Source organism: Neophocaena asiaeorientalis, unplaced genomic scaffold (assembly GCF_003031525.2).
Source record: "Neophocaena asiaeorientalis asiaeorientalis breed wild unplaced genomic scaffold, Neophocaena_asiaeorientalis_V1.1 scaffold5, whole genome shotgun sequence".
Classification (NCBI taxonomy): domain Eukaryota; kingdom Metazoa; phylum Chordata; class Mammalia; order Artiodactyla; family Phocoenidae; genus Neophocaena; species Neophocaena asiaeorientalis.
The window spans coordinates 10,284,999-10,296,885 of record NW_020174698.1 but is presented as its reverse complement, the minus strand read 5'-3'; the positions used below and the strand labels follow the sequence as shown (position 1 = coordinate 10,296,885).

Here is an 11,887-nt window from a genome sequence, read left to right as displayed (position 1 = left end):
GGGTTCAAACAACTACCTCAGAGCATGGATGTAAAGAGCAGCTTGAAAACATGTTTTACAAGCACATCTAGAGTTTTATACAACCCACGCTGTCCAATGCACTAAAGACTGGACACGCATTCGTCTTTTAGAAAACAAATTAATTTCCAAGCGCGATTTTTTTTCACGTCCGGGATTCTACTTAACTCTACCGCTGCGATTACCCAAACCAGGGAGTGTGAATTGCAATTATCTGGATAATCCAAGCCCGAAAAACTCGAACTTGAAAAACTACTAAAATTGTGTCCTGAAATACCCGCATCATTGCTCTAGTCCTTCCTGCCACCAGAGTAGACACAACTCCAGCCCACGGTCTACTCAACGGGATCTATTATCCACAGCCTCAGTGGCCAAATGGAAAGAACTGATTAGGTGCAATTAGAAAATCGTTTGGTGGCCGGTCTCTCAGACCCTCCGACCGCCAGCTGTCAAGTACCTGGTCGGGGAAACTTGCGTCCTTATCTGTTCGCAGCCCAGAGGCCGCGGAAGTAGCCTTGGGAGTTGCCAAAGAGAAAAGCAACTTTGATTTAGGGTTTTCGAAAACCCCAGAGGGCAGATGTGACCGCCAGGGTCAGTCAGTCAGCAGTTTTGGTCCAGACAAGGGACAGACGAGTGGGGCGGTTCGGTTAAGCCACGGCGCCTCCCGACGTCACACACGCTCGCTCACACTCAGCCACGCGCTTGGGGTTATTCTTTAAACACAGGGCTGAAACTTCACCGGCAGACTGCTGGTGAGCCGCGAGGAGCCGACTGCGCCGCCGGCCGAGCAGCGCCTGCCCGGGCCCAGGGAGGGCGGGAGGGAGGAGGCAGGCAGGGAGGGCGCTGCGTCCGGCTTGGTGTCCGAGGCTCCGGCCCGGCTGCACCCCGCGCGGTGTTCGCCGTGATGAAGCGCCCTTGCGAGGAGACGACCTCTGAGAGCGACATGGACGAGACCATCGACGTGGGGAGCGAGAACAATTACTCGGGGTGAGCGCGGGCTCGGCGGGAGCTGTCCGGAGCCCGAGGCATCGGGGAGCTTTGTGTACGAGCGGCTACTTGGAAATCCCGAGGTTCCTCTCCGCCGCGTTCTAACCGAGCGGGGAAAGTTTTGCCCGAAAAACTTTCAGGGGTGGGCGCTTACGGAGCGCGTGTTCGGGTGGGGCGAGGCATGTGGGTTTGCACCCTAGGGGTGGGGCGGCTGAAAGTGTGCAGAGGTTGGAGAAGGAGGGTCCCCGGCTGTCAGCGTTGGGCGTGCGGAGTGGCACGCCCGGGAGACGGGCGACGCCTCCGCCACCGAAACTGCATTTGGGAGCACTTTCAAAATGGGCCAGGCGAAGAGAGAAAAAAATGATTTTTTTTTATTTTTAAAGAGACTAAAAGATGACTTGCTTTTTGGAGCCATGAAAGCAATTAGCGAGGTCAAGGCTAAGTAGGCTGAGATTTCCAAGTTGATCGTATGTGACTTGCCTGACGGGAGTGTGAGTGACAGATGAAGGATCGTTTCAGGCATCATCTCTTTGCTTGTTCCTGAGTCTGGAGAAGATCGAGATCGTGATCACGGAAGCCAGACCTCCACTTTCCAGTGACAGAGGGAGGTTATGGAGGCGTTTTAGTGCCAAGGCGGGTCAAATGATAATTGCTTCTAATTGGCATCCCCAGAAGCACCTTAATTATTTATCTGCAGCTGTCACTTAAAGAGTAAAATTCTACGTTTGGAAAACTGCTTTTCTTTCAATATTATTATTCTAATATGTACAAACCTTAGACTGGAATCATTAAAAGCAAAGATATTCGCTTGAAACGTTGTTTGCAAAGTATCTTCTAATTATTAAAGTGTTGTGTCATCTTAAAAAATGAGATCCGAAAAACAAAGATGTCATGTGAAAGGTGAAACCAGTTGAGAAGGGGATGGGAATGAGGGGAACAGTTAATTCAGAAATAAGATCCAGAAGTGAGAAGGTGAGGTAATAAGAACCTGGTGTGTGCAATATTTCTATAATGAAAGAGAACAAATAACAGGAACCTGGAGAATTTGAGAACATGAGGAAGCAGAGTATCTATGAATTATGAAGAGAAACAGATACAAACTAGAAAGGATCATAAAAATTATGTGACAATATAGTGATTTGACTGAACTTTTGATATAAAATATTTTTTCATTAGCAAACTCAAGATGGATTACAACTCTGAGGGGTTTAAGCTTAGATTGAAGGCTGAGAGATACTCACCTAGAGTTTTATTTTCAAAGTAAAACATTTACCTAGTAGTTGATCTAATTTTAATTTTTCTATTAGTGGCATATTTAATTTTGGGTCATTCTTTTGGAAGATTAATATAGAAAACATTGAATTTGTCATTTTTTTCTTGTATGACTACTTGGAGTTTTGAAATAGTAAGCTAACTTCTGTTTATTTTAAAGATTGCATCTAGGGACAACAGTTTGACATGTGATGGCTGTATATCTGTTTGATAGTAATTATTTTAAAATAGCTTTGCTTTGTTCAGTGGGTCTTACCAGAGGGAGGAGGAGGGATGCTATTAGAGATTAATTGACTTTTAAGAAACATTTATGAGTGGAACTAGGAAGTACTAATATCTAACTTCTCACCCTGACTGCCCATAATTATTTCATTGGGAGGCTCAGTAAAAGTTTAGGGACGTTTTTGCCAGTGGATTTGACATCTGGATTAGTCATTAAAATTAAAAGAAAAAAAGGCATGATTCCTATCTGAAAAGAGATATAAGGGCTGAAAGCAAAGTCTGTAAAGAGCAAGAATTAAGAATAAAATAATGCTGATCTGAACTGTGCTATCACTCTGAATATTTAATGGGTGCCATCAAGCACCCAGAAGAAAACAATTGTTATGTTAATGCAGCACCTGACAAACTCTTCTTATTTCATAGACAAAGTACTAGCTCTGTGATTAGATCGAATTCTCCAACAACGACATCTCAGATTATGGCAAGAAAGAAAAGGAGAGGGGTATGTGATTTTTTTTTTGTCTTTTTATTTCATGTAATCCAGCCTAATGTGTAGCAGTTGTATTTTTCCATTACGAGTAATTTTATCATTTGTGTATTCATGAACTTTTGTTGTTGTTTTGCTTTTTGGGGATAGATAATAGAGAAAAGGCGTCGAGATCGGATAAATAACAGTTTATCTGAGCTGAGACGACTGGTGCCAACCGCTTTTGAAAAACAAGTAAGCTGCCCCCCCATCCTGACCACCCCACCAGTGAGCTCAAAAAAGCTGATTCTCTCATCTGGCAACGTGGGTTCTTCTTAAAGCTCATTAAAATAATGGTGTATGTGCCGTGATCTGGCACAGAGCAGCTATTTCAATAAAATGCTTTGTTGTGGCAAAACTATTAAAAACATAATCCATCATGAAGTTGAAAAACATTTCCATTCTCTAGCTTATTTTCCCTTAAGGGTAACATGTTCACGCTCTCTCTGTTCTTTCTGTGAATACCAGTAGTGGTTTTGTTTAAAACTGAGCTGTATGTAGTATTCTTCTTCAGAAAAGATATCTATGTGAAATTTCATTTTTGTCTCAAACTATTCTTTAAAAAGTAAGCTTTTTATTTTAAAAAATAATCAAAGCCGAGGAAGTAACACCTCTAGCTCTATTTCCTAAATAATAATACTAACAAAATTTATTTACCAAACCACTTGGTTTCATTTTTAAATCCCTGGCTTAATAGAATGATGTTTGTTTCGAGGCATCTTTGTGGAAGTTGGTAAAAAATCAAACTAGCCATAAATTCCCCTTTTCAGAATTAAAGTATTCCTTTACCAAAAGAAAAAAAGAAGGAAAAAAGATTTGCACACTTAGTAAAGTAGGAAGCCGAATTTCATTTTTGAAGAGTTGTGTTTTTCCTTCTGCCGCCATGGCTGATAGATTTCAAAGAGCATCTTTCAAAGAGTATGGCATCATACCTTTGTTGAAAATAACTTTCAATTAAATTCAAATAGGGTATAAGACAGCTGTTGTTTGTTTATTCCATTTTGTTGTTTACTTCATGAACCACAAACATTATAAAGCAAGCCCTACAAAGCCCTTGGAAATTATCCAGAAACTGCAGTTTTGTTATTAGTCACTTTCACTGAAACTGCTGTACATATTCATGGAAAAACTGAACATTGATAGAAGTACAAGTTGTCAAATGCTGTTGACTATACATTTTTAAGAGAAAAAGGCACCACTGTATATGCTGAAACTGTCTTTAATGAGCTAAATGTAATGGGTAAATTGTAGTTTTGATTATTAGCTTTTCCCATGACAATACGTTAAAAATGAAAATATCAGTAATCAGTGACGTTTTTACTTTCAGTGCTGAAATGTCTACAATTATGAGAAACAGTTTGGTGATTTTTTTGGCGGGGGGTTTTGGGGGTTGGAGTTCGTTAGATTTTTTTTCTTAAATGTCAACTTAAACCTTAAAAGCAAACCTCAGTAGTTTGGCAGTTAGTTACCATAAACACAGGCTTTCCCATTTGCTGAGCTTGGCGACCAACCCTAGAGAGCTGGCCCTGTCACAATATAATTAGAAGAGTGTTCTTTCAAGCAGTTTAAGTCACTCTGGCACTCTCACCATGTACTGGGTGCTGACAATTTTCACAAAACAAGTAAAGCATAGGAACCTGAAATAAACTGCAGTTTCCTTTTCAAGAAAACATACTGATTTAATTATTTAGCTCTTCCAAGAAATTAGAAGCCACCCACAGCCCTCTGAGACAGTTTGAAGTGGCACATTTGTATTTCAGTTGGTTTCCAGAGGTTGCCTTGTTTTAAAGTGGGGGAGGGGCATAAAAATATAATGACAATTTTATTAAGAACTATTTTAAAGGATTCAAATATCCTTAAGCATTTCTGACGCTTATTAGATTAAAGTTAGATTATGCTTCCTTGTTTATGATCTTGGAATTTACAGTGACACCTGCTGGTAATTATTGGGAAAAAAAAAAACCTTGAAAGTCTTCCCTTCGCACTTTTGGTTCTATACTTACAGTGGTGTCGTATGAATTACCTTAAAGGCATACTAGAATTTTCTATTTTTGAAAAATATGCTTTTTAACAATAATTTGCTGAGATCCTATCTGCTTTTCCTCCAGAGTTGGATTCAACTGATCTAGACTTCAGCATTATATAAGACTATTGTATATCCCCTGATAAAATATATTATTAACCAGTTTGTTGCAGTTTGAGATTTTTGCAGTTGTAGTAGTTTGAGTAGAGTTATCTTAGTGTAATTATTTTTGTGTTTAAAAATTATTATGCCTTTTAGTCTTTAAAAGTTAAAATGGCAAAGATCTGTCATTAGGTGTGATGCAATTAGTGTTTTCATGTAAAGTTCAGGAAGAATTCATATTTTTCTGTGAAAAAGTTAAACTTAGAATTTTCTAGTGAGAGGGAAAATGAAAAATTCAGGGTAAGTTGTTCCAAATTCATTTCCATAGGACTTATAAGATTTTATTATTTGTTTATCCAGGGATCTGCAAAGTTAGAAAAAGCTGAAATACTGCAAATGACAGTCGATCATTTAAAGATGCTCCAGGCAACTGGGGGTAAAGGTAAGTAGGTGACTTCATCCCCCACCCCACCCCCCGCCCCACCGCCCCTTCTACCTTTCTCTTTTCATTTTTTCTCCCTAAGATTGTAAGGAAGTCATAGTTGAACAGTTCTTTAACGAGCTGCGATAGGAGGTCCCAGATTAAAGCCGTGGAAATCAATGCTAATGGCAGGATTGAACTCGTGGGAAAGAACTTCTGGAACAAAAGAAGCACTTGACCCTGGGCTTGTGTTTGCTTTTATAATACTGTGGGAGTAAAGCCTCATTCACAGCAGCCTGGTCAGAGGTTTGTTTGGGACTTTCAGAAGTGCATGCTGGAATTTGTACAGAAAGACAAAACAAACACACAAACATCCAAACATAAACAGGAGGTTAGACACAATCTTTTTCTCTTCTTTCCCTCTCCCCAGTCCCCTGTTAAATCAGGGATAGGACTCACTATAATGCAGCTATTCCAAAGGAAGTGAATTTTCATTGTTGTTCTCAGAGTTTGGTTGATCTTGGATTTAGACCACACAGAGCATTTGAAATGCAGGTAGTGAATCTCTGTCCTAGAAACCACTGATGGAGCAGTCATTCCTGTGAAGAGCAAACAGGAGCAGGTGCCCTGGGCCCAGTGCTGTGGAGAGATGTCTTCTGTACTGGATAGTGATTTAGGGAAGAATAGTCCAGTTCCTGACCCTCAGTTCATGCTATGAATGGACTTGAGATCCTAAACGATGTAGTATTCATTCAGGTTTCATTATCCCACTTCTCACACATCACTCAGACTTGATTTTGCCCTTTTGTATCTTTTTCACCCTTCAAACAGGCCTTTGGTATTCATCTTAGCCAAGGGTGCTGTTCCATATATTTGATAACTGGGTAAGGAGAGGGTACCACAGGGGCTAAGTGCTGCAGCTACACCCTGAACGCTTATCTCTGCTCAGCATTAACCTTTTATTATGTAGTATCAGAGTTTGCCCTAGATCAGGACAGGGGCAGGGCATTGGAGGGAAATAGCCGTTTATCAATTGGTACAGAAGTATTTCAGTGTTTAACTCCAGCTGAGGATGTGTGGAGCATCAGCCCTGACCTTCACCATCTTTTACCTGTGTCAGGTGGGGGGGCGGTGATCATTGTAAAGGGACGCCCTCACACACGATGTGACTTACCCTCTGTTGTACCTTCTCAAGGAACCGTCCGTCCTGCCTGAATAACCATCCTGAATGGGTATGGAATTGTGATTTCTACTCTTTAAAATGTAACCCTCAGCATAGGCTGCAAATATTCTTACGTAATAGGGAAGAGAACTGGATGAAATTCTAGAAGCCTGTGATCCAGCCCAGCTTGGCCACTGACCCACCTTTAAGCCGAGACAGAGGTGCTGGGCTGCACAAGGAGGCCTGTACTAACACTCTGAACCCTCAAGGCCCCCCACCGCCCCAGGATTCTGTCTCTACACCTGCTCCCTCAGGATGTTAGGGGACTGATCAGGTTAGTGATCGTGCAGGGAAAGTTGTTTGATTGCTTTACTTCCCTTGGCATTGTTAGCCACAAGGCTAAGAATTTTTATCAGCGTTTCAAATATTTGGCATGAGCTATACTTCTAAAGAGTAATATTGTTCTTACGCCTTATTATAAACACTAAGTTCCATCGTGGTTGCTATTCTTGGCTACCTGAACAGTCCTAAAATTCATCCCAAAATAGTTTGCGAACAGACATTTCCGAGCAAGCTCCATACAAGTCTCCTGACTGCCAGCTCATTAGAGAGGTCACCTCACAGGAGAACGTGTGGGCCTTGAAGAAGTGGGGCTGGCAGTGTGGGCTCGAATTGTTAAAGACTCACAGCTGCTATGGGGGCCTCAAAATGTACTGGTGAAGGACAGACACTGCATTTGGGTTGCCTGGTTTCAAATCCTGGCTTGTTTTTCTTTTTTTTGGTCTGTGACCCTAGATAAAGGACTGACCTTTTCTTCATTTGTAGAATGAGGACAGTGCTAGTGTTCACTTCACAAGGTTGTCGTGAGCTTATTCACTTAAAGCCCAGAGAGCAGTGATGGAAGTGGTGTGGACCCCTGTGCTATGATTATTGGCCCAAGATGCGGTCGCAGGAACCAGTTGCTCATCGTCATTTCCCTCTGCATTCAGCAACAGTAAAGGAATTACATAATTTATATTCCTTAAGATGCAACAGAGAACTCACCCATATACAACCCCATACAGCTGGCAAATCACAAATTTCAATTACTTTATGCCGACTCATGAAGATACTTGGAAGCTCCTGGGGTACAATTCTGTTGGTCCATTCTTTAATCTGTCTTGGTATTGCAGGAGTTTCTAGAGAGGATTTAGTAGAGTAACCTAAATTTCTAGATCCCTCTGGGTTTCTGGACTCCTGTCTGCTCTGATGATTATCTCCCTTCTCTCATGAAGTCAGAAGTCTGCAAAGCCTTGCAGAGAACCCTGAGGACTCTTATGTGAAGTCTTTCTTTGGAGGCGTCTTCTTCAGGAAGAACTTTACCTCCTAATGCCAGGGGCTTTATTGCTAACCATGCTGAAGTCCTGGGATGATGACTCTTTTTGTTGCTGTCTTCCACATTTCATGATGTTCTCTTATGTCAGCTTTGTGCTGTTGTTGTTACTGTCTTAGTGGTGTATATTTTTTCCTCAAATTTCTTTTTGGGACTTCCAAATTTCTGTTGAAATTCTAGCTCTTGGACTTTGAATATTGTGACTACTATTTTCCAAAGTGCTAATCTAATTGTTAATAGATGATAAACAAAACAGGTAATACTTTGATCTACAAAAACATAAAAAAGGGAATGTAGTAAATGCCTTAGATGAAAATAACCTTGTTTGAATGTGATATTTCTCATTTATGTATATACACATCCCCGAAGTGAGTAGACTAAATTTTAATTTGAAAATTGTTTAAAAAAAAGGTTGCAAATGAGAAAAAAAGTCTAAAAAGGATACGTTTATACATATTAGAGGTCACTTATTCAAAGTGGTGACATTTCCCCAAATGTCTGATTATTATCAGTACCCTAAATTGGCACTGATACTAATCAGATGTTACTATTTTCTATTCTAATGTATTCTTTGGATAAAAAGGGATTCTCATGAATGTGACCAGCTCTAGCCATTTTAATGGTAGTAACCTTAGGCGTAAAGGTATTTGCATGCACACTGACACAATTAATATACATTTTTTTCTTGGACGGATGCCAGAATAAAGTAAGCTAACCAATGAAAGAAATATATATTTGGACTTCAGGAAAACTAGGAGTTATAGTAATGTTATATTACCTGATAGAAAAATAAGATCTTCAAATTAGTAACCAAATTTTTAAAAATCATTTTGCTTCTTTAACTTTTTTCCATACAAAGTAACGGTGTTTTCATTTTGTTGATAAAAAACACTGAGTCAAGAAGCATTTATGAATTTATTGAGCAGTTCTGGCACATTTCTAAAAAGTCCTCAAACTGCTCATATGCATTTCACATCTCAGTTATAAATGCCAAGAGAGTGAGGATGTTTCAGATAAACCCTTTAATCTCCAATTCATGTGACAGAGACAGAGAGACTGGTACTCTGTTATACCGTGGAAAAGTTTACTAGAAAATTTCACTATCCCACAATACAAAAGAAGAGACACCATTTTTTTTTTCTGGAAGTGTTTGAAACACAGATGTTCTTAATTCTTTTCCCCACTGTGCTATTTGGTGGCAGGAACAACTGCAGTACATAGCATTGCCAGAGTTGTCACACATGTGAATTGCAAAGTGCACTTTCTTAACTTCTGCAAAAATTACAACCATAAATAGCTGGCAACGTTCTCAGAAAGGATCGTCGTTCTTCTTAAATCTCTGAAGGACAGGGTGGAACGTAGGTGGTGGCTACTCTTCATAATTGTATCGTCCTTTCTCTCACTGTCTCTCCTGGCCCCCACTTTGCTCAAACCTCCTTTCAGGCTACTTTGACGCCCATGCTCTTGCCATGGACTTCATGAGCATTGGATTCCGAGAGTGCTTAACCGAAGTGGCAAGGTACCTGAGCTCTGTGGAAGGCCTGGACTCCTCCGATCCACTGCGGGTGCGCCTGGTCTCTCATCTCAGCACGTGTGCCTCACAGCGAGAGGCGGCGGCAATGACCTCCTCGCTGGCCCACCACCATCACCCCCTGCATCCTCACCACTGGGCGGCGGCCTTCCACCACCTTCCGGCAGCCCTGCTCCAACCCAGCGGACTCCACGCCTCGGAGCCCACGCCTTGCCGCCTCTCCACCACTTCAGAAGTGCCTCCTGCCCACGGCTCCACCCTCCTCACGGCCACGTTTGCCCACGCAGACTCTGCCCTTCGGATGCCATCAACAGGCAGTGTCGCCCCCTGTGTGCCACCTCTCTCCACTTCTCTCTTGTCCCTCTCAGCCACTGTCCACGCGGCCGCTGCAGCAGCCACAGCAGCTGCGCACAGCTTCCCTCTGTCCTTCGCTGGGGCGTTCCCCATGCTTCCCCCAAACGCAGCTGCAGCAGTGGCAGCTGCCACAGCCATCAGCCCTCCCTTGTCGGTATCAGCCACGTCCAGCCCTCAGCAGACAAGCAGTGGAACAAACAGTAAACCTTACCGACCCTGGGGGACAGAAGTGGGAGCTTTTTAAGTTTTCACTGAACTTCTTGCAGTAGTAACTGAATGTCCTTCATTTCAGAGTCAGCTTAAAACCTCTGCACCCTGAAAGTAGCCATACAGATGTCTGCGGATCCACAAAGGAACAATAAAGCTATTTGAGACACAAACCTCAGAAGTGGAAATGTGGTATTATCTTTTTTCTCTGTTTCGGTTTAAGGCAGTTTGGTAACTGACATCAGCAACTTTTGAAAATGTCACACTTGTTTTCATTTAGAAGTCTCCTGGAAAATATACGGACTGAACCATCCAGCAGTGCATCACGATGTCTGAATTGGGGAAGAAAAATGCCCTGACTGAATTTTCTTGAAACTAAATGGAAAAAAAAATATTCATGTTTCATAAGTGCCTGAGCTAGTAAAGTTTTCTTTTGAACGGACAATGTTGCACAAGTAAAGAAGAGCGTAGAGGTTAGGTTAAGAAAGGAGAAGGGACAGAAGTCTTGCATTAGGCTGCAGACGTTTTAGTACAAATACCAGAAAAGAGCACTCTGTTGAAATCAACAGGTTTTTATTGGCCAAAAGGATTGCTGAAAGTAATTTTCAAGTTGAGAAACCTAGTTTTATCTTAGTTTGCTTTTTTTGTACAAACTTGCCAAGTTGTGACATTTAACAATGTATTAGTATAAGCAATTATTACGTCAGTGCTCAGATTAACAAGGATTTCTGCCCTGCCTGCAAACCCCCAGGCACTTTTTTTTTATGGCTCAAAATATGGTGCTTCTTTATATAAAACATGCATTTATAGAGTGCACCTAGAAGCAGTTGCCTACTGTGTGCCCACCAGAGGCTATCTGACTCATGCCAACTTGAAAACTCTCCAGTTTGTAAAAGTTTAATTTATTCAGTTTCATTTGGACTATTTTTACATATTTATCCTCTTCATTTCATCCCGATAACATGTAAAATCTATTCTTGTCACCTTTTGGGGAGAAGTTGCATTTCTGGAAGTGATGAGGCAGGGAGAGAACAACGGGAAGAGAAAAGCCACGATTTTTAAATGTCCTTTGTCAAGCTTGTGATTGTATTTGATCCCAAATCAAGATGAATGTATGCAATGGGATGTACATAAATTATTTTTGTCCATGCCTAGACTAGTGCTACATAATGGTGTTTCGGTTTTGTTGTTTTTATTTTGTTTAATGACAAAATAATCTCTTAATACTTTGAAATTGAGCACGTGAGAATTTATGTTTGAGACAAAGACACAGCATGTATTATTATGCACTTCATTTCTCTGCTGTGTGGAGAAAGCAATAAACATTATGAGAATGTTAAACATTATGCAAAATTATACTTTTAAATATTTGTTTTAAAATTACTGTACCTAGTCTTTTTTGTATTACTTTGTAACCTTTTTCTATGCAAAAGTCTACATATCACTAATTAAATGAAGTCCTTTTTTGACCATTTTTATGTGGATGAGTTGCTTTGCAGAATGGAAAGTTGACATGAATTTCAAGCAAGGCCTTGTTTCACTAACAAATTAAGCCATGGCTTTTCTTTTTCTCTTTCAAAGTCATTTGATATAATTCACAGCCTTGAAAATAGCATGTATTTGAGCTTGTAAACCAATTAAGCATAGGTATGACATCATTTGGAGGCAGGAAGTGATCAGTTTCCTCTGC

At 40.9% G+C, this 11,887-nt stretch overlaps 1 protein-coding gene across 3 annotated transcripts; it reads left to right on the top strand.

Moving 5' to 3' along the window:
* Window positions 1-778: 778 nt before the first annotated feature.
* HEY2 (hes related family bHLH transcription factor with YRPW motif 2) lies at window positions 779-11,666 on the top strand. 3 transcript variants are annotated; one of them, XR_003005099.1, is made up of 6 exons: window positions 779-1,005; window positions 2,923-3,001; window positions 3,137-3,220; window positions 5,511-5,592; window positions 9,549-10,386; window positions 10,478-11,666. XR_003005099.1 is itself a non-coding variant. In XM_024759119.1 (5 exons), exons 1-5 carry the CDS (start codon window positions 923-925, stop codon window positions 10,232-10,234), a joined length of 1,014 nt encoding a protein of 337 aa, XP_024614887.1. In that variant the 5' UTR covers window positions 779-922; the 3' UTR covers window positions 10,235-11,666. The 3 variants fall into 3 exon arrangements, 1 of the variants encoding a protein (XP_024614887.1); XR_003005100.1 differs by having other exon boundaries at window positions 9,549-10,389; XM_024759119.1 differs by having other exon boundaries at window positions 9,549-11,666.
* Window positions 11,667-11,887: the final 221 nt, after the last annotated feature.